General features: G+C 30.2%; 1 protein-coding gene and 1 long non-coding RNA gene across 2 annotated transcripts; one reads left to right on the top strand and one right to left on the bottom strand.

Annotated features, from left to right (window-relative positions):
• The first annotated feature begins 152 nt into the window (after positions 1-152).
• On the top strand, positions 153-22,943 carry LOC115879229. Its single transcript, XM_030895931.1, has 14 exons — positions 153-539; positions 595-728; positions 792-927; positions 1,395-1,621; positions 1,672-1,741; positions 1,799-1,841; positions 2,931-3,000; positions 3,059-3,289; positions 3,352-3,458; positions 8,185-8,364; positions 8,428-8,610; positions 8,661-8,705; positions 22,595-22,645; positions 22,704-22,943. Exons 1-14 carry the CDS (start codon positions 449-451, stop codon positions 22,723-22,725), a joined length of 1,590 nt encoding a protein of 529 aa, XP_030751791.1. The 5' UTR covers positions 153-448; the 3' UTR covers positions 22,726-22,943.
• LOC115879230 lies at positions 16,947-17,903 on the bottom strand. Its single transcript, XR_004049677.1, has 2 exons — positions 17,463-17,903; positions 16,947-17,222 (listed from the first exon to the last, which is right to left on the bottom strand). It is a non-coding gene; the product is annotated as an uncharacterized LOC115879230 (long non-coding RNA).
• Positions 22,944-23,678: the final 735 nt, after the last annotated feature.

The raw sequence follows: 23,678 nt of genomic DNA, 5'->3' as shown, positions 1-23,678 counted from the left end.
CTACCTTTATTATATTGTTCATTCAGTGCCTTCTATTATAAGATCAGCCTACGGGCGAGATTTATGACGTCACGCTAGTTAGAGGTTGCAGAATCTATTCATGAATAAAGTATGTTTTAAATTTTACTCTCTTTTTACATAAATACCTAACGTATCTAGTATATCCTATTAGTAAATTTTAAAATTAATGTTCTGCCTGTTTCTCCGTACAAATTGTCACGTACTTTTTATTACTTATTTTTCCAGAAGCAAAAGCTGAGGAGGACTTTAAAGTTTAAAATACTCTAATTTTTTTAACCGTCAAAATTGTCAAAAATTGTTAAGGTTAAAATTTCAGAAAGCCAGAGAAAGGAGAAAGCTGTTTTGAAGCATTGTTTTCAAGTTATATAGTTTTATTATTTTCAGTTTATTTTATAAAATGGAATTAGTGCTTCAATAATTTGCTAACATGCCAAGTATAAAGGATATGAAGAAAAAATCTAAAAATAGTTTTCGGGAAACCGAGGGAAGCAGCTCACTGTCATTACAAATGGAACTTGGTAATTTTTCTTGAAGCTGTAACCGATTATTACAATAAATTAGTTTTGTTTATAGAACTGAATGCCTTAAGAACAAAGAATTTAGATTTAACCAAATTAAATACGAAATTAACTCAGGACAATGCCGAAATGAGAAGTCAAATCTACTCCTTACAAGCAGATTTATTGCAAATGCAATCAAAGTTTAATGTAAAATATTACATTGTTGTTTAATTAATTGTTAGTTCTGTTTGTGATTTCTGATTATTTTAGAGTGTTCAGTCGGCTTTCACCAATTTAACAGAAAATATGAAGAGCTGTACTCCAAATTTAGTTAACATATTAAACTTATTTTTGGATGTAACTGGAAATTGTCAACGTTATAATAGTATCAGTTTTTCTGAAAAAAGTAAGTTTATATTTCCTTTAATAGGGTTTACAATGTTTACATGAACAAATATAATCCTATTATGTGGATTTAAGTCTTTTTTTAATTACTTACTTTTTAAATTTTGGAATAGACTTAATAATTTTTTAAATGACTTAAACCAAAGATTTAAACTATAAGTTTTATGACTTAAAATCAAATGACTTACGTCATTAGAATGATTTAAATCAAAAAAAGACTGAAGTTTTCTATCAGCTTGCAGCCCTGGATATAATCTATCGTATGATAGAATAAAAACGGCGTCCAGTTGGCTTGGAAATGACGATCGATGACATTTCCCATATAAATTTACATATAAAATGACAGCGATCTTCATTTCATAGCCATCGCTGACGCCGTTTTTATTTGATCATAGGGTATTTAGAGTCATTCTAATACATTATGCAACATTTTGTGTAATTAAATTTGAACATATGTTCAATTTCTAGGTATTACATCAAGACAGTCTAAAGCAATAACACATGCTGTTCAGCCGCACACTGTGAATGGAACGGTGCTGAATTTGAATCCCAGAGTTTCACTTACTAGATTAAGTACTACCAATACTACAACTACGGAATCAACTGTTGTATCAAATAATCATACAAATGGAGATGTTTGTATCCCATCGACATCATATTCCAATGAAAATTATAATGATACTGATAATTTTGAGGCACTAAAATAATAATTTAGTTGGCAAAAATAATTCTAGGATTTTTTTAGGTCGATGAAAATGTTTCAGTTACAAGAAGAAATGAACGATCTGATTATCTTTCTCGTGAACCCCCTAATGGTATTATAATGCTTGTAATATTAGTTCAGTTTGATAATTTTTAATATTTTTTTTTAGATGATGATATGGAGGGCACCTCAAGAGAGACATCAGAATTCCTGTAAGTAATTTAAGTTTTAGAAACTATTGCATTTACGCATTTTTATTATTAAAATTCATTTTTCTAGTTTTAGTAACATAATATTTCTAATATTTTTATAAGCACCTTGTATAATATTTATTAAATTTAAAAATTTAAACGTATTAAATTATTGTAAAAAATTTAGTAGAATAAGCCATTTTCTGAAAGACAATTAATTTACTAAATGTATGAGAAAGAACCATGAATACTGAAAAAAATTAAATATTTTTGATCTGCAAATAAATATATGACATACTAAGAATTGTATATAGAATTCTAAACTTCAAAAATATATATACCGAGTGCGTCTCGAAAAGTGCCCTCGGTGTTTTGTTGCTTTATTCGATAGAAATGACACTCTGAATAGAATGACATATGTCAACTTTTGACATTTTCACTTATTTGAAATTGAAACATGCGATTCATAACGACAATTTGACTCGAAATACCAATTTTGTGGTACCAAAGTATTCTTAAAAAAATGCTTTTTCCAAATATGCTAATGAGCCACCCTCGTTCCATTTGAAAAAATTGAAATATGATTAAAAATACGATTTGGGTAGATATCTTTTATAGTAGGCCAGGACAAGACACGAATAAAATTAGACAATCAAATCTATTTTTCCAAGACTCCTTGATTAAAAATTAGTGTTTTTAACACAGCATTAGCATTCTAGATTGAAATTTAAAATTCAGTTTTGTTTTAAGCGAAAATGTCAAAAGGTGACATATATCATTCTGTTCAGAATGTTATTTTCTATCGAATAAAGTAAAATAAATACCGACGGTGCCATTTAAAAATCAGTAGTTGTAGTCATTTCTGGTGAAACAGGTAGTGACAGAAAACAATTGAATACGTCAATCAATCCTAATTTATGTCATATACTAACATACCAAATCTCGTTTTTTTAACTGAAAAAATAAAAAAATATATAGGGGTGAGCCACTTTTGAGACGCACCCGGTATGGGCTCTATTTAACATTAGAAATTGGCCACTTCTGTTTAATCTATAAGTGCTAGAAATTGGAAAATATTTTAATTTTACATTACTTTATTTTTATTACTAGGGATCAGTTGAGTGTCATTCCTGAAGAAAGTTACTTCTCTGAAATAAATCAGCAATCTCGTTTTAGCGAGGTAAAACAGCGAGGATTTCGAATAAAAGATTATGGTTTTAATTTCAGAAAAATTTTAGATAAGAATATGTTTGAGTCCTTTGTCAGCTAGAGATATTGAAAAGTCCTTAAACAGAACATGTAGTTCAACAACAGCAAATGTAAATGATACGCATTTGAATGTTGAAACAACTGTAGTAGAAAATACAGACAATGTAGGAAGACAAAGAATGCAAACTGACATAATGATATTTTCGCCACGTACTAATTCAACTAGAATGGAATATGAAGCCTCTTTTTGTGAGCCAACTGTAATAGATTTGTTGACATCACGTAAATGTACTTTAAATATAAATGCGGTTTTTTTTTCTAGACTGTCGACGAAATTCAACGTTTGCCAACCCCAACCTTATCGGCATTGGGTGATATAAAAAGGGAAGATCTCTCTGGAAGTAGATCAAAATTAGAAGTTTTTAGAGAGTAAGTTTCATCTTGAATTACTTCCGAAACAATAGCTCAGTATTTTTAAGATACTATAATATAATTACTCTGTGTCTGTGCACTAAATATGTACAAAGTATTAAGCAAGCTAAATTTATTAATTATTAATTCATCCTCATTGTTTGAACAGTTTTTTCAACATGATTTAACAGTATATTCTTATCACAATTTGAAACTGTTTTTGGAATGCCAATAAAAAGCATGAAGATGATTAATAGAGGTTAATCGGTCATTAAACTTTAAATCATCATCATTCTCTGCTTTTTCAACCGTTTCCAATTATGGTGTAGCGTCCCTCACATATTTAGATACTCTCTTTGTAGTCGGACCCTTTGTTTTCTATTGTTGGCTATGCGGGCCCAAGTTATCCCTGCTAATTTCCTAATATCATGGTTCCATCTCAGGTTTGGTCTTCTCTATGTCTCTTAATTGCTCGTGGATACCATGCTGTAATTTTTGTGGTCCATCTGTTGTCCGTCCTTGCTAGGTTGACATCTATTACCTGGGTCTTTTGTCCTATCTACTCTATTCTTTTACGGTCTTTCTTGGTTATTCCCCGCATATTTCGTTCTATTGAGCGTTGTGCGACTTGCATCTCCTTTATAATGTCCGTTTTAAGTGTCCAAGTTTTGCATGCGGAGGTCATGACTGGTAGTAGGCATTGGTTGAATGTTTTCTTCTTTAGGTAAAGTGGTATTCTAGGTTTGAATATGATTGAGTTTCTTCCATAAGTACTCCATGCTAACTTAATTCTTCTGTTGATTTTTGGTAGTAGAGATCCCGAGCTGTGTATTAGTTTTACCAAATATATATATTCTACTATGTCCAGTGTTGTGTTATTTATTAGAATGTCTTTTCTGTCTACTAGTTGGTTGTACATTATTTTAGTTTTTGTTAAATTCATTTTGAGACCCACTTTATTGCTGGCTGTATACTTTAAATACAGTGTGACAAAAGGATCTGAAACAACGGGGTAATGGTAAGGGTAACGAATTTTTCTAAAAACATAGCCGATTTCATTCATAAAATATGGATTTCTATAATATTTTCCAGGAAACTTTATAATATTATTTTACTTTAAATAATGTATCTACATTTTGTTTGGTGATTTCCTAAATATAGTAATATTTGTTTGAAAACGTGTAATAATTATAAAATACACAAATCAAGTTAAAGGTATAAAATACAATATAATAACACCGCCACTGGATATTCCGATTAGTTACTATTTCCGGGGAGGGGTTTAAAATTAGGAGTACAAATGACCAATAGGAAAACGATATGAGCATGGCTACCGCGTGACAACAAAACGTGAGAGAATCTCCACCAATCAGGTTGGCTGAATCTAGGATGCATGATGAATTTTCTCAGCGTTGCCGGCTTACACAAAGCGGATGATATCTATAGGAAATATATATGTTTATAATGGGCAGAATGAAGGAAATCAGTTAAATTAATAAATCTTAAGCTTCTTTCAGAACCTCGAAATCAGTGTAATAAATTAGTAGTTTCAATTAGTCTTAGAAGTTTGTTCACCTAATTTTAATGTAAGCATTCGGATCGTCATAATTAGTGGTAGTAATTTTCAATTAGCGGAAAAAGTTAACAAACTTTTGATTTTTCGACTAATTATACTTCAAAATTTGCGGGGAATGTCATTTTGGCTTTTGATTATCACCCTTCAAGAAAAATTTTGGTTAGAAATCAAAAGTCTATTGTTTTATAAGCTAAATAAAAAAATAAATAAAAAGGTGCGCTCATCAATTAAATACCACAACAAAATATCAACTCTATAACAGTATGATAGAGCCTCACCTAAGATATTTAATACCATGCTGGGGAACTGCAAGTGAATACATGATGGAACGGCTACAACGAGCACAAAACAAAGCGATAAAGACTATTTTTTCTATTAATTATGGAACTCCTACTAAGCAGTTATATAAACAAGTGCCACTTTTAAATCTTAAACAAATAAAACAATATGAACAATCTAAATTAATTTATTACATAAAAAATAAACTTATTAAAACAAATGTTGCATTAAATAAAAGCAGTGACTATCACTCATATAATACAAGAACTAGAGGAACATACAGAAATAGGTATAGTGCTACAAAAACATGTCAATACTCTCCAATATACAGAAGTGTCCAAACATTTAATGATCTTCCAACTACAATCCAAAATGAAGAACGCACAAAACTAAGTAAACAATTAAAATACTTTTACAAAACCAAACTGTAATTAAACTTTGTTATAAATTGAACTTATATATATAAAATTGTTATAATGTGACTTCCTATTTTTGAAATTGCTATTGTATAATCTCACTTGGTAAAGTTTTAGGTATATTTATAAAAATTGTATTTAGTTACTGTACTGTTTTGAGGTCATTAATAAATTAGAAAAAAAAAATATTATCCTTTCTCTATGGATAAATATCTTTGGATACAACAGACTACCACAAGCTGTTGCTAGATATTTTATTAATTTTAATTGTGTTTTTTAGACATTATGAAAGATCGTAAAGTAAAAAGTATAAAGTGTAATTGAAACCACTAATTTATTCCACTAATTGGGAGGTTCTGAATGAAGTTTTAGCATATACAGGTTGTTAATTTGTTTATTACTCGCGGCAAGAGCTTTATGTTTGAAATATGGCAACCTCGGCCCGCCCGCCCGATGACGACGCGACGGGACGAGTCGGCAGAAAATTAATAATGCAAGCGTTCTCAATAGGCAGTGTTGCCATTCTGTTCCCCTATAAGTAACTATCGAGTTAACAACCTGTATACGTATAATTATGTATGCTGGGATGAACTAAAAATATATTAAATATGGCAATATCGAGAAATCTTGCTTTTGTATAGCGATTTTTTTGCCCGCATTCCTTTTGCTGTTTCAGAACCCTTTCTCAGATAATAAACTCCTTAAATTTCTTAGTATTTTTTAACTTATGAAAGTAATTATTGTGGTTTGTTAATATTGAATAAACATCTATTTCAGACATAAATTATTTATCAAAACATATTATACAGGGTGCTACAAATTCGAGCTACGAGCATTGGTATCTCGGTAACCGTAATAGATACGAACATGGTTAAATTGGGGCAAAGTTGCCGCCTTGGGATGTTCACTAAAATGCCATCAAAAAAGTTTTAAAAAATTCAAGGATTGCTGAGTTTTTTGCAAAAAACGGATTTTTTTGAAAATCAATTTTATTTGTTCCTGTCGTTAGTTTTTAGAAAATCAAAAAATTAATTGCACATTCTCATAGCCACTTTATTAGGGCTATCTGATAGTATTTTTAGATTTTCAAATTAGCTGATAATTTGTGAGATACAGAGGCCGACTTAATTTCTTTAAATACGGACCTGTATTTTTTTATTTTAGATTTTGGAAGAACTCTGAGTACAATGATATGCCACAATTTATACTTTTTTTTTGTTTCGGACATTTGAACACAAAATTTATTTAAACTAATTCAAGTCCGGCTCTGTTTTTTCAATAATTAAATTATTCATCGTTACAATATTGATAAGCCTTCAAACTTAACTATGATGTGGGGTAAAACATTGAATACGAAAAATCAAATTCAATAAAAAAAATAATTGCATTACTTGACGTCATTTGTAAAAGTGAAATCAATATTTTTCAACATTTACAATAAATAGTACAAAATGCATTCGGAAGTATAAGAAGAAGATATGTTCAAAGAGCTATAAATAAAATTGAAAGAATAATAAATTTCTGCAATAGGCAAGGTGGTAACCCTTTCGAACATGTAGAGCATTGGAAACTAGTTCGTAGAAGGTGATTTATTTATAATAACTACGATTAATATTACGCATATTGTTAGATCGTACACTGAGAATTTCAAATTCACAGCAAAAAAAGTTAAGAATAATATCTTTAAATTGCTCAGCTGCATATTATTTATTTGAATCTTTCAATTGGCTCGATTTTCCTTATACAATGATAATTTGCACTGATCAATATCGTTGCAATGAATATAATCAGATTAAATATTTTAAGAAACCAGGGTCGGACTTGAAAATATTTTAAATAATAATTAAATAGTTTTGTTGATGTTAAGGTACCCAAAACAAAAAAAGTATAAAGTGTGGCATATCATTGTACTCAGGAGACCGAGTTCTTTCAAAAACTGAAATAAAAAATGCAGGTCCGTATTTAAAAATATTAAGTCGGCCTCTGTATCACACAAATTATCAGCTAATTTGAAAATCTAAAAATACTGTCAGATAGCCCTAATAAAGTGGCTATGAGAATATGCAATTAGTTTTTTGATTTTCTAAAAAGTAACGACAGGAAAAAATAAAATTGATTTTCAAAAAAAATCGTTTTTTCCAAAAAACTCAGCAATCCTTGAAATTTTAAAAACTTTTTTGATAGTATCTTGGTGAACATCACAAGGCGCAACTTTGCCCCAATTTAACCATCTTCGTATCTATTACGGTTTCCGAGATACCAATGCTCGTACCTCGAATTTGTAGCACCCTGTATAGTTGGATAAATACATACTAATATCTGATATAAACAGGCGATTTTATTTAAAATAATAGAGAATTTTATTAAAAAATACATCTTCATGAAGCTAGTCATAAAAAGCATGCTGCTAATGTCTGTTGCCTGCTGTTTTGTAAAACTAGGCTACCCTGGATACATTTCAGTTTATTTTCAGATTATCTCATACTAGAAATATATCACCTATATCTCCATTAGTAGATTCTGAACTCAGACAGCTTAGGTCTAGTAAGTCACTAAAGTCTGATTCAGAAAAAGAATCTCCAAAGTCTTCCAGGAACAGTTCCAGTAATAAAATAAGAAATAAATACAGCATCAACACACAGAGACCTAGAACGTATGTTTTAATAAAGAACTAATTATTTTCAGACAGTATTTTTACAGTAACTGTCCATTTTAGTCAGGAGTTTACTAAGTCGCCTACTATAATCTTAGAAAAGATGGACTTTGCTATATCAAGATTAAGTAAAAACAGTCTAAGTTCTAAGGACAGTATGGAGCGCAAACGACGAAAAAATATTGAAAATAAATTTAAAAAGTTAAAAGTTGACAGTAGAAGTTCAATAGAAACTAATAAAAACAGGTATTTTCACCTAATTAAAAGTTTTCAATTAAACAATATTTTATTTTCAGCGTACCCAGTTCTCCCGAATCGGTCTCTTCGGAGAGTTCAGGCAGGTATGTTAAGTATAATTTTTATTTAGTAATTATTCAGTGTGTGCTAAAAAGTCCGCAACAAATGTTTTTGTTATAAATTACATACAGGGTGGCCCATCGAAAACGTTCCGCAAGGCATAACGGCCAGGGTATTTATTTTTTCAAAAAATCCAAAAACACGTCAATTTTGTTTGTGAGGGGGACAACTTTTGCCCCAAAAATGATTGCAAAATATTCAACCCTCTAACCGGGGGTGTCATCCCCCAACTTTTTTCAAATGGAAAGGGGGGTCAAGTGGCACCGCAATGAAAAGAGTTTTCTATTCTCTATATTTCCTCGCTTCGTTTTTGAAAATCGGTCGAGTCATTGAGAAAATATGAAGGATTGAAATTTGAAAAGTTTATTTAAGCATTTATCAGAGTAAATGATAATTAAGGATAAATTCGACCAATTTGCTGTTTTTTCTTATTATTTCTAGATGTTTACGTATTTTTTCACTTGCCACAACGTTGAACGATCAGGTGCGGTAGTTGCTAGATAGCTGTTCTGTGACTTGTACGTTGAAGTTCTTCTCAATCTCGTTAAACTGACCTATAATAGAATTTCCAAAAGTACCAGCCCACACGTTCAATTTCTGAGGGTTTTGTGTGTGCACCTCGTGAAAAACCCTGGGGTTGTCCTCAGCCCAGTACCGACAGTTGTGCCGATTAACTACACCGTTCAAAAAGAAACTACACTCATCCGAAAAACACACATTAAATAGGAAATTATTATCATTCGCCACTCGTTCACTCATAGCTTCACAAAATTGCAAGCAACGATCAAAATCGTCTTCGTTGAGTTCTTGTACCAACTGAATTTTGTACGGGTGGAACTTGTGTTTTTTTAATATCCTTTGGAAACTTGTACGATTCCCGCCGGTCTCATTGGCTAATTTTCTTGTACTCAGAATACTGTCCATGGCAACTTGGCCCAATACGAATATCTCCATAGCTTCATTTACTACAGGATTTTCCCTCTGCCTCTTTTTATTCATAACGGAACCAATTTCGCGAAACAATTAACTGGCGAACAATTTTGCCATAAAGGTGTTTGTCAGGATGGTGTTCATTGAATATCTGCGCAACCCGATTGCAAACATCTAGAAATAATAAGAAAAACAGCAAATTAGTCGAAGGAATTTATCCTTATCCTAATCAATCCTTCATATTTTCCCAACGACTCGACCGATCTTCAAAAACGAAGCAGGAAAGTATAGAGAATAGAAAGCCCTTTTCTTTGCGGTACCACTTGACCCCCCTTCCCATTTGAAAATCGGTCGAGCCATTGAGAAAATATGAAGGATTGAAATTTGAAGTTTATTTAAACATTTATCAGAGTAAATGATAAGGGTAAATTTCTTCGACCAATTTGCTGTTTTTTCTAATTATTTTTGGATGTTTACGCATTTTTTCACTTGTCACAAGGTTGAACGATCAGGTGCGGTAGTTGCTAGATAGCTGTTCTGTGACTTATGAGTTGAAGTTCTTCTCAATATCGTTTAACTTTTTAACATTTATTATGGTGTACTCACTTGCAGAAAAAGTGGAAATAATCGAACTTTTTTTTAAAAATAATGAATGTGGCAATCGGTTTGCGCAGATATTGAATGAACGCCATCCTGACAAACACCTTTATGGCAAAATTGTTCGCGAGTTAGTAGCAAAATTTCGAGAAACTCGTTTTGTTATGAAAAAAAAAGGCAGGGGGAAAATTCTGTAGTAAATGAAGCTATGGAGGTATTCGTATTGGGCCAAGTTGCCATGGATAGTACGCTCAGTACAAGAAAATTAGCCAATGAGACCGGCGTGAATCGTACAGTTGTCCAAAGGATATTAAAAAAAACACAAGTTCCACCCGTACAAAATTCAGGTGGTACAAGAACTCAACGGAGACAATTTTGATCGTCGCTTGCAATTTTGTGAAACTATGAGTGAACGAGTGGCGAATGATAATAATTTCCTATTTAATGTGTGTTTTTCGGATGAGTGTACTTTCTTTTTGAACGATGTAGTTAATCGGCACAACTGTCGGTACTGGGCTGAGGACAACCCCACGGTTTTTCACGAGGTGAACACACAAAACTCTCAGAAATTGAACGTGTGGGCTCGTATTTTTGGAAATTCTATTGTAGGTCAGTTTAACGATATTGAGAAGAACTTCAACGCACAAGTCACAGAACAGCTATCTAGCAACTACCGCACTTGATCGTTCAACCTTGTGGCAAGTGAAAAAATGCGTAAACATCTAGAAATAATAAGAAAAAAACTCAAATTGGTCGAAGGAATTTATCCTTATCATTTACTCTAATAAATGTTTAAATAAACTTTTCAAATTTCAATCCTTCATATTTTCTCAATGCCTCGACCGATTTTCAAAAACGAGGCGGGGAAATATAGAGAATAGAAAGCTCTTTTCATTGCGGCGCCACTTGACCACCCTTCCCATTTGAAAAAAGTTGAGGGATGACACCCCCGCTCAGAGGGTTGAAGATTTTGCAATCATTTTTGGGGCAAAAGTTGTCCCCCTCACAAACAAAATTGACGTGTTTTTGGATTTTATGAAAAAAATTATACCCTGGCCGTTATGCCTTGCGGAACGTTTTCGATGGGCTACCCTGTATGTGACTATGACTATGATAATTCATATTTAAAAAATGTCATTTTTTAAAAAGTGGTAAAAACCTAGAGTGAATTTATCCTGTTTTACCAAATCTGGTAAATGGAGGGTTATTCGGTCGAAAAACGTAGAATAGAAAAGTATTAAGAGAAATGTTTTGTAACTATACAGGAAGTTTCCAACATTTTATTTATATTTTGTATTTTGTAGAAAATTTAAAAAATATTTTTTTTTACTCTAATGATCTAAAAGACAGTAAATACAAGACGAATAATTTCTTATAAATATTTTTTTTCAGTGTCTCCTAAATCATAAAACATAAAATAAATGTAAATTTAATATACCAATCTTGTGGCATTTATATATAGAACAGAAAAACTTCAGTCTAACATGTTATTTTTTAAAAATGTCTATACCTATGTGGCAGATTCATCTCTCCAAAAAATCCTTTATGGGTATTTCGCCACTGCACTGCAAGAAAATCGACAAAATAAAATAGTTATTTTTTGTAAACACTTCTGGCGTTAAACCTAAACGGACACTGCTTGTCAGAAGTTATGTTTACAGTTATACAAATTTGCCTAACGGAAAAAAATGCTTAACGTTTCGGAAAGTTTATCTCTTTCCGTCGTCGGAAGCAAAAAAAATAACTAAGTGGGAAGTAAAAAAAACTATTTAAATTATATATATACAGGGTTGTTCACCACATACGACACGGAGTATTGTAGCTAAACGATGAGATTTTTATAAATTGTAAGTTTGGGGTTCGTTGAAGGACTATTAGAGCTACAATTTAAAAATATTTTTACAAGATACAGAGTGTCCAAAATAAATAAAAAATATCAAAGTTGTATTTTTTAAATGGAACACCCTGTATATTATTACATTTTTAGTTTCTACGATTAAAATAAAGGTAAATTTGATTAAGGTTTATTATACTTAAACCTTACCGTTTTTGAAATATTTTCAATTTTGTGAAATTGCAGTAAAAATTTTAAAGCTTCATTTAATACTAAATATTTAATGAAGTTTATTTATTGATCAGTTATTGTGTTGCAATAATAAAAATAATACTACCTTATACAGAGTGTCTAAAAATTTATTTTAAATAATTATTAGCTTCAAACGGCAATAACTTCTTTAATTTAAATGGAATGCCCTGTATATTTTAGGAGAATCAGATGCACAATTAAATTGTCTATCAAATTGTATTATACCATTTTTTACCTATCCCTTCAAGTTTTCGTAGAAAATGCATTTTCTTATAATTTAGACCTCATTTATCAATATATCCATGGAATATTGACATTTTAGATTGTTTTTAAAACAACAAATGTACAAAATGTACAGACTAGTAATATTATCGTTTTTAGCAAAACGATAATATTACTAGCCCATTTGTATGCAAAAAGAAACCTATTTAAATCTTTATAAAAGAGTATACCATTAATTAAATATAACACCATTATTTCCGCCCATATACTAATTAATTACATACTTAATTGTGTTCGTTAATAAATTATTATAAATAAATGTGGATTTGAGTCAGAAATCAATATAATAATAAGTTATCAAATTAAAGTCTCTGTTGTTATAAATAAGCATTTATTAAAAAAATGAAATATCATTTTAAGGTGTTACTTTTATCACACTGTCTAATGCCCATACAAAATTCAGTTTATTAGTATTTGGAGCAATTATTATTAATCAACGCAAACAGTCAGTTAATGTAGTTTGAATACTGGAATCATATTAATTGGTCCTCTTTAACAAATATTTAAACAGTTTTTTTTTATTTTTAATGAAATAAACGAATTATATCGACAATATTAGTATCTGTACTCTTTAAAAATTTGGTACATCTTTAAAAATAATCTAAAATGTCAATAGTCCATGGGTATATTGATAAATAAGTTCTAAATTATAAGAAAATCCATTTTCTACGGAAACTTAAAGAGATTGGTAAAAATGGTATAATATAATTTGATAGACAATTAAATTGTGCATCTGATTCTCGTAAAATATACAGGTGTTCCATTTAAATTAAACAAGTTATTGACGTTTGAAGCTAATAATTATTTAAAATAAATTTTTAGACACTCTGTATAAGGTAGTATTATTTTATTATTGCAACACAATAACTGATCAATAAATAAACTTCATTAAATATTTAGTATTAAAAACATTGATACCCCTTGGAGAAATGAAGCTTTTAAAATTTTTACTGCAATTTCACAAAATTGAAAATATTTCAAAAACGGTAAGGTTTAAGTATAATAAACCTTAATCAAATTTACCTTTTATTTTAATCGTAGAAACTAAAATGTAATAATATACAGGGTGTTCCATTTAAAAAAATAAAACTTTGATATATTTTATTTATTTGGGACACTCTGTATCTTGTAAAAATATTTTTAAATTGTAGCTCTAATAGTCCTTCAACGAACCCCAAACTTACAATTTGTAAAAATCTCATCCTTTAGCTACAATACTCCGTGTCGTATGTGGTGAACAACCCTGTATCAAAAAAAAATATTTAAAATACAGGGTGGCGCTTCTCATACGCCGCGGAAGCTCCAAGGAGAACGGTACTTTATATCGAAATGAAATTTTGGCAGCATATGTAGGTTAACTGAAAGCATTTTATAAAAATATATAGAATTATACAGGGTGCCCCCAAAAAAAGTTACACATCAAAGTTGTATTTTTTCTAAAGGAACACTCTATATATTAATTGATTTTCGGATTCTAGGAAAAAAATAAAGGTGAGTTTTATTATGAAGCATATACCTAAAATCTGATGATTTTGACATATTTCACATTATGTGAAAATAAAGAGTAAATTTTAAATTTCGATAACAGCTACCTAAATTTTAGTTGACCTTGTATAGCCTGATATTTAATTACAGTAACCATTGTATGTTAAACTAAATTGCAATTTAACCCGAAAAGTTATACAGGGTGAGACAAAATTAATATGAAACGTTAGTACATTTAAAAGCAAGTTACTCCTTTATTTTAAATGGAACACCCAGTATATTTTTCCGGTGTTCAATGGGGAATTTATATATCTTCAAAATATTATTAAGGTTGCTTACCCCTCAGACAAAGATTTTCCCAGATATTTAAATTTTTATGATTTTGCGTCAGTAAATCTTTATTATTTGAAAAAATCTAGGTGGCTGTGTGAATACCTTTTATTAATTTAACAAAAATTAAAGATTGTGGAGTAAAATACTCAAGGGTAATAAAAAAATACACGTTTAAAACATATTTTAATTATTACAGAATTAAAACTAGATATAAACCTATAATTATGCGACAAAAATTAGCTGGATGAAATCAAATGCTCAAAATGCTTCCTTTCCTGTTAACTGCATAAAATGATTGTCTTTTCAAAAGGATCTTTTCATTTTAAAAGGCATATGTGGAGTTCTACCTGAAAAAGCAGCTACAATAATTTATCTCATGCTGTCGACACTAGTTAGTCGAGTTTTTTAAACACTGTCTTTAACATATCTCCATAAAAAACCCAGACTAGATAAAATCAGGAGCATTTAACTATTCTATTAATTGGTGAATGCACACTGCATTCACCAACTAATAGAATCATATCAATTCTCTCTGATGTAGGATAAGTTTGCATTTTCGGCAAATTCCTGAGATTTTTTTTTGTTTTAACTGACAAAAAATTATAACTAGTTCTAGAAAATGTTAAATATGTCAAAAACCTTACATTTTAGTTATATACTTCTCTTATAAAACTTACCTTTATTTTTCTCCTAGAATCCGAAAATCAATTAATATATAGGGTGTTCCATTACAAAAAACACAACTTTGATATGTAACTTTTTTTGGGGACACCCTGTAGAACTCTCTATATTTTTAAACAGTGCCCTGAATCAGTACCGTAAATAGCAGTTTCTGCGCCCTGTGCGAGCTTCTATAACTGCGCCCGCTTGTTATTTTTTAGATATTATAGGTATCCTAGAGCAATGCTATGTACAGGGTGGGTCAAATTCGACGCTTTTAAATGGAAGCACCCTTTTCTATAGGAGATAGACGAAAACTAATATCGGTGTCTGGAGCTCAATTTTCATCAAAAACATGATGGTGAAAACCGCACATTAATATCTGTTACCGTTTTTTTAACGTTCATTCTAAAGCACCTTTTTACGTAGAATTTAATGGTTTAAATATGATTTTTTAAAAATTAATAATTTAAGAGTTGTGAACAGAAAAATATATTTTTTATTTGGGACACCCTCTATATTTTTAATTAACTGAAAAGAATTTAAAATTACCTTTCCAAAAATATAGCACACTTGATATTTTGTTATAATCCCCTTCGAAATACAGAATTTTTAAAAGTTCGCCACTTTTAACTAGTAGGCTTTGGACCCCTTATTGATGAAATGCTCTTAATGGAACTCGAAAAACATATTTTTCCAGCAAGACGACGCACCGCCTCTGAACGCTGAAGTTATAGCAAATTTTTGCAGCCAATTTCAAGAATAATTGAATAGCTAACCAAGATCCCAGCCGTTGTCCGTCGAGGCCGCCTGACTTAGTGCCCATGGATCTAATCCTATGTATATATTTGCGGAAGAATAAAGGTTCCTTATTCTTCCCTATAATCTAGACAAGAATTAGAAATACTTAGCAGTTATGAGAGGGTATCTTTCACCCCCACTGAGTTAATGAATTCCGCGAGAAATGTTCAAAACTGCCCCGTCTGTCCATAACAGAAGACGGTCGATATGTTTGAACACCTGTAGCAAAATATCATGTCTTGGTTTGCTATTTATTTTTATTGTTATTAGATAGTTTAAATGTGTTGATGTTGGTTAAATATATTTTTAAATTGTTATAAAATTCTGCATCTCTCATAGCAAATATTATTTTCGTTTTAATTGATGCTCACAGCTAAAATTTTTTTGTATTACAGCCGGTGCCGTTCAAAGCCTACTTATTTAAAGCGGGCGAATTTTTATATACTCTATATCTCGAAGAGGAATCGAGCAAAATATCAAGTGTGTTATATTTTTCGAAAGGTAATTTTAAATTATTTACAATAAATTAAAAATATACAGGGTGTCCCATATAAAAAATCAAATTTTCTGTTGATAAATCTTAAATTATTAATTTAAAAAAAAATATATTTAAACCATTAAATTCTACGTAAAAAGGTGCTTTGGAAATGTTTTCATAAAAATACAAAATTTTCCATAGCAAAAAAGTTACAACGATTTGTTTAAAATGCATATTTTTGAAAAACACCCCGTAACTCCGAAACGGTACCAGATATCGATATGCGGTTTTCACCATCATGTTTTTGACAAAAATTGAACTCCAGACACCCATATTAGTTTTTGTCTATCTCCTATAGAAAAGGATGTTTCCATTTAAAAGCGTCGAATTTGACCCACCCTGTACAGCTGATTCCAATAAAATTGAATACGATTTAAAACATTTTTATTATTTCGGGCAGTATATTCTACGATACCGGTCCCCCATTTCTCTACTCATGTCACGCTGACATTCTGAAAAATTTATTTGCCACTTTGAAAAAAACAAAGTTCTTCTCTTCTCCTTTTTTTATAATGGCTCTGCTACAAGGCAACCGCCAGCTCAATTTGGGAGTGACCAAGATGTTGACTGGCTCTAAACCATATCAAGGCCACTGATTCTTATCTGAGTAAAATGTATAATGGGTAAATTTTAATATAACTAACTTCTATGAAGGTAACCTGTGACCTGTGACTGTAAAATGTTATTATTATTATTTATTAAATATATAAATGACGTGCTGAAAGGAAGATTATATCACACAAAAAGGCACATAGGATAGAGGTCACACAAACAGACTGCATTCGGAAACTGAAACAAAAAAGAAAATAAAAATAGAAAGTTGAGCATTATAATTTAATTCTATTAATGTTTAAAAATATCATAATAGTTTCTATTAATTTTTCACTTGGCTTAGACAAAACTGTAAATATTGATAGTGGAGTAGGAAATTCATTTCAATAAATTTTTGATATAAATCCAAATTAAACAAAAAATTTATAGGACATTCTAAAAAGATATGATTTAGGTCTTCAACAGAGCCACACTCACAGAATGGATCTTCCTTCACTTTAATTTTATATAAATGGTTTTTTGTTAAGCAATGGCCTGTACGCATTCTAATTAACGTTGTAATATGTCTTCTATCTATATACTGGAAATTTTTAAACCATTGTTTATCTGGGAAGATTGTTTGAATATTAAAATACACATGCTTTTTTTCTTTCATACGAAATTTCCAATTTTCCTTATAATTACACAAAATATCAGTTTTAATTGAATTAAAAATATCTATTGAATCCATCTCCATAGATTTCGGAATATTTAAATCTTTTCCAATATTAGCCAACAAATCTGCCTCTGTATTTCCCAAGATATTGGAATGACCTGGAATCCAGGCAATCCTGATGTCAAAACCATTAGAATTTGCTAAACAAATTAAACGTTTGGTTCTTAAGGTCCAATAATCAGCAGATGCTTTAAAGAGATTTTTACTAACTTTTGGAATCAGAAAAGATAATAACACTACGCAAGTTCTTTTTAATAGCAAACTTTACTGCATCATGAATAGCTATGGTTTCTGCCTTACAAATACTTAAAGAATCAGGTAGTCGCGAAGAAAATTTAAAATTTATATATGGAATATATATTCCAAATCCTGTTCTATTATCTTTTTAGATGCATCTGTAAAAATAAAAATATGAGAATTTTAAAACGTTCAGATACTGACAAAAATTGTTCCTTAATAGAAAATCATGTTTATTAATTTGACAATCAACTAATTTAATAGAATCATTCAAAATATTAAAACTAACTTCATAACACGGAAAATTTTGACTAACATAAAGATTATCAATATAAGGCAGAAAGTCATGTAAAGCTGAGACCACATAAGGTACATTATTACTATTAATATAAATTGGATTAACAGTTTTTCTAATATTGTAAATTAAATTTATTAATGGATTATTTTGTAAAGTTAACAATTTAGACAGAAATTTGCCTACAAGTATTTTTCTTCTACATTCTAAATCAATCATAGAAGATTCTCCCAACAACGCTAATCTAGGAGTAGATTTCATACAACGTAGACAAATACGTAAACCCTCAAAAAATACTACATCTAGTTTATTTAATTTTTTTTATTAGTTGGTTTAATAAAAATTGTTGCAAATTCCAAATGAGATCTCACCAGAGCAGAAAAAATAATTAAAAGGGTACAAGGATCAGCTTCCCACCACACTCTACAAACAGCCCTTAAAACATTTAAGGCTTTTTTAGCCTTATTAGTAATATTTTCAATATGCAAATCTCACTTTAAATGTTTTTGAAAAATAACGCCCAAGTACTTCACATTATGTTTATATGGAATAATGTGATTTCCAAGTCGAATCAATGGTGGCTGATCTCTCCGTTTGCCCTTAGTGAACCATACTGCCTCACATTTTTCCAAAGATAGAGAAAGATCTCTATTAATAAGAAAATCATTTACAAGCTCCAAAGCATTATTAATTTTTTCAGACATCTCAAGTATATTTGAACCCTTAACAAAAATTACCAAATCGTCCGCATAACCAATAATCTTTACATTTAAATAATTTTTAAAAGTTCTGAAATATAAATATTAAAAAAGAATAGTACTTAATGGAGAACCTTGCGGAATACCTTTAGTTGCTAAAACCGGACCTAAGAAGGAACCATCAGATTTTCTGGAAAATAACAATCTATTTTTCAAAAGTATAAAAATTAAATTAGATAATTCTACTGGAATTTGTAAATTAATAAGCAAATTATAGAGTTTGTATATGTTAACATTATCATATGCAGATTTTATATCTAAGAAAACAGCAATAACTGAATTTGACGAATTAAAGGCATCAAAAAAAAGTAGATAAATAAGCAATATTATCATATATTCCCCCTACCCTTACGAAAACCTACCTGTTCATTTGTAAACACAATTTTATTCTCAAAAACCAATCTAAACGATTTTTTTAATCATAATTTCTAAAATTTTGCCACCACATGAAGATAATACAATAGGTCTATAACTCTCTGGCAAAGTAGGATTTTTGTTTTGTTTTAAGATATTAATAATATTATATTTCTTCCACGAATCCGGTAACACACCTTCAAATAAACATTTGTTATATATTTTAAGAAGATAATTTTTAGCAATCAATGGTAAATTTTTATACATGGAATAAGAAATATCATCCATGCCAGGTGCAGAAATTTTTTTATCCTGAACAGCATAGTTAAATTCCTGACTAGTGAATGGAGGAATGTTACTATTTATATATGTTGGCGACAGTGTAAAATTCGGATCTATGTATATACTAGACATATTATATAAAAATTTGTTGTTTTAAATCATCTGAAATGTTATAACTATTAGAATTGCTGTTATTATTAGAAAATTTTTAATTTTTCCCAAACATATGAAATACTAGATTCCCTATTTAATTCACAAAAAGATTGAAATTTTGTTTTTTCTTTGATCTTAATTTTTTTCTCGTAACTGCAATACATCTTTTAGCATTGATAAAATTAGTCAAAGTTGGAACATTATTGAAAACATTAATTGCTCTTTTTCTGTCTTGAACCCACTGAAAACATTCTTCATCCCACCAGGGGTTTCCAATTTTATGATAAGAACCACATTTTTTCAAAGGAATGGCATCATCAGCAGCTCTATTCATAATAAAAGACAAATCATTATAATCTAAAATAGTACTATCTTTCTCGATTAACTGCACAGCTATTTTATGTTGATAAAGATGCCAATCAGCTTTACTACAATTTCGTACACAATAACTATTTACAAAAGTTTTTTTTTAAATATAAATTGTTTGATAAATTTAATTGTAAAATTGTAGGATAATGATCGCTATTTCCACAATCACTAATAACTTTCCAGTTAGAATTTATAGCTAATGCGCTACTGACAATTGTTAAATCAACTGCACTCAAACTGGAATTCGGATTTTGCACAAGAGTTCTAGAACCATCATTTAAAATAACCATATCATTTTCTATAATAAAATTTGCAAGCCTTATTCCGCCCCTATTAATAGGAGATTCGTCCCATAATGGATGATGGGAATTAAAATCTCCCATAATAATAATTTTATTTAAATCTAAACCATCTAAAAGTTGTTTAAACAGATCTTCCGAAACATTTTTATCTGAATTAATATAAATATTAATTAAAATTAAATCAGCAATTTTAATAATAATAAATTGAGCAACTTCTGAATTAAATTTTCTTAAATTAGAAAAAATAATATTCTTTTTGACGCAAATTGCCACTCCACCATATCCATCTTCCCTATCCTGACGAATTATATTATATGATGATAAAACAAAATTTTGATTGGATTTTAGCCATGTTTCATTTAGAAAATTATATCTGGAGACTCTTCATTTGCTAATAAGATTAAATTAGCACGATTTGAATTAACACTACGAATATTCCATTGTAAAATTTTTATATCTGATGTAGACTTCATATTGTCATTAATCTAAATTATAAATACAATATATAATTATAAATAATATGTATAATATTTGTATATGTACCATATATGTACTAATATAAATGTGTTTCTTCATTGCGGAATCGTTGATAACTTTTCATACGACAGGCACCGTCCTATGTCGCGTTCAATCGACAAAATCGCTAGGCCGGTCAACCTTTCTTAACCAATCTTCGACCGCAACTAAGTTTTTATTAATTTAAGCTTACTAAATGATCTTTCGCAGGAAGCTAGAGTCACTGGCATTGTTAAAAAATCTTTATAGCGACTACTACATTGGAAAACATCTCTTTTAGATCTAGTTCGACTATAGCTTTAAGAAGACCCAGACTTGAACTACGGTCACATTTATCAAATAATATAGTCGTTTCAACTTGACTCTTTAAAGTGTCTAATTCAGCCCAAAATTCAGTAGCATTAATATGTGCTGAATGTTTGATACTCAAATCAGTGGCATGTTTTTTTAATTCTTCAGCTGGATAATTAGCAATCATATCAGGAGTAAAAATAAGAGTCCTGCCTGGTCTGGCCATTCTTGCGCCCCCCAGAGTGTACGCCCTGTGCCTGGGCACCGGTGGCACCGCCCTATTTACGGCACTGCCCTGAATTAACCTACATATGCTCACAAAATTTCATTTCAATACAAACTGTCGTTCTCCTTGGAGCCTCCGCGGCGTGTGAGAGGCGCCACCCGGTATATGTATAAAATCTGATTTTAACAGAACGTCAACGGTTTCTTGTAGACGTATCTGTTTTCAAACAGTAAAGTGTTCTCGAATAGTTGAATTTAAATATTTTAAAACGTTTTTTTCTTTATTCTTTGGAATTTTTTGCTTCCGACGACGGAAAGAGGTAAACATTCCGAAACGTTAAGCATTTTTTTCTTTGTTAAAATTTGTATAACTGTAAACATAACTTCTGACAAGCAGTGTCCCTTTAAGTTTAACGCAGAAGTGTTTACAAAAAAAAAATAACTATTTTATTTTGTAGATTTTCTTGCAGTGCAGTGGCGAAATACCCATAAATGATTTTTTTGGAGAGATGTTATTTTTTGTCTAGATCAGACGAAAAATATACGGGAAAGACCAGCTTTGTCTATTTTAATTGGAGCCGAGAAAAATGCAACACATTCTAACACTAAATTAGTCCCCGTTCGTTTTAATTTTTAAAGAAATATATTATTTCCGGTTGAATAATTAGAGAAATATACATTACTACCAATTTTGAATTATTAAATTAATATCGTTTTAATTACCGCAATATTCTGAAAAACCGAAATAAAAATGTCAAGATGCACAACAAAACAGGGGAAAAACCATGGATGTCAAATTAAAGGTTGTATAAATCGACCTAAATCTAAACTATTATTTTTTGTTGTAGGAAGAAAATTAATAGTTAAATTAAGTTTTTATTAGAATACATACATTTACTACATGTAATACTAACTGCAAGATGCATGCTTGTTGCCTATGCACGGCAAAATAACCAAGCTCTAATATCTCTAGTTTTTCCCGTGTAGTCTTCAGATTATCATAGTAGCAATTTAAGTAAATCCACATAAAGTTTCTTCAGTAACTCATTAATAAAAAAATTTGTTGGAAACTTTTTGACACACTGTAAAAATTAATTCTAATTGTTATTTAGACCTAAGAGGGCAGCCAGGCCAAAAGACTTGAAGGACGCATCATTAAAAGTGTATGTATATTATTTTCAAAATAATGCGTATATCTGTAAATAATCTTTTATATTTTAGGAAGTTAAGAAGAATGGTCTAGTATAATATGTAACTAGCTGGAAACTAAAACTGATTATTATTTAATGTAAAAATGATTTTTTGTTAATTTAATATTTTTTCTGTAATGTTTTGATTCAGATATGTAAAAGTTGTGTTTACAATTTATATACAAAATAGTTTTATATGTGTGCTCCAAATGTTTTATGGAGTAATTATATTGTACTAGTTTTTTACCTAAATTAAATGGATTTATGAATATGTTTTAAATGTTTTATACTTCCATTTAACTATGGTGCACTTTAATTTAATTTAATTTTTTAATTTAATTTGTTTATATCCTGCCCAAATGCGTAACTAAATTTACTGTTCAATTAAATTTACTGTTACCAAGATCACTGACAGTGGTAGTTGTGTCTGTCGTTTTAATTCACAGACAAATAGTATTTTCTGACATTTTTTTTTGGATGTCGTCTGTGGAAATCTTCCCTGAATCGTTAGATAGACTATACCTATTAAGGTTGTTATAAATTAATATCACAGCAGATCACAGTTAATATTGTAGAAATATTAGGTAAATATCAGTGGCGGATACAGAGGGGGGCCCATGGGGCCCGGCCCCCCCCCCCCTAAAATCTGTAAATTGAGTAAAATATTAGGCTTTTGGGTTAAAAATGGCGCCGTAAAAAGCAAATTCTACCTTTGGCCCCCCCCCTAAAATAAATTCCTGTATCCGCCCTTGGTAAATATTATATATTCAGATATAAAAAATAGTACTTTTGCATAATACATTTTTAACTTTTATTTATTTAATATAATAGTGTTTTATTTTTATATTTCTTTTTAAAAATAGTTCAACTATAAATAAAATGATAAGTTAATTTTAATTTTCCCTGTTTTTCTTAACTATTAACACGGCAAGCCACGCTACGCCATGCCACCTCACGTCATAAGTCATAAGATCTGTGCGTATGTGTTGCGTACACATTAGGGCGC

Source organism: Sitophilus oryzae, unplaced genomic scaffold, assembly GCF_002938485.1.
Source record: "Sitophilus oryzae breed Bouriz unplaced genomic scaffold, Soryzae_2.0 scaffold_1576_pilon_pilon, whole genome shotgun sequence".
Classification (NCBI taxonomy): Eukaryota; Metazoa; Arthropoda; class Insecta; order Coleoptera; family Curculionidae; genus Sitophilus; species Sitophilus oryzae.
The sequence above is the reverse complement of the archived record's forward strand: the minus strand, read 5'-3'. Positions and strand labels throughout refer to the sequence as shown.

What these genes read in the sequence shown, in the direction of transcription:
- LOC115879229 (XM_030895931.1), top strand. Translation starts at nt 449, where the DNA reads ATGCCAAGTATAAAGGATATGAAGAAAAAATCTAAAAATAGTTTTCGG. An exon ending in AGCAATCTCGTTTTAGCGAG is followed by an intron (nt 3,001 to 3,058) that starts GTAAAACAGCGA and finishes GAAAAATTTTAG; the next exon opens with ATAAGAATATGTTTGAGTCC. An exon ending in ATAGAAACTAATAAAAACAG is followed by an intron (nt 8,611 to 8,660) that starts GTATTTTCACCT and finishes TTTTATTTTCAG; the next exon opens with CGTACCCAGTTCTCCCGAAT.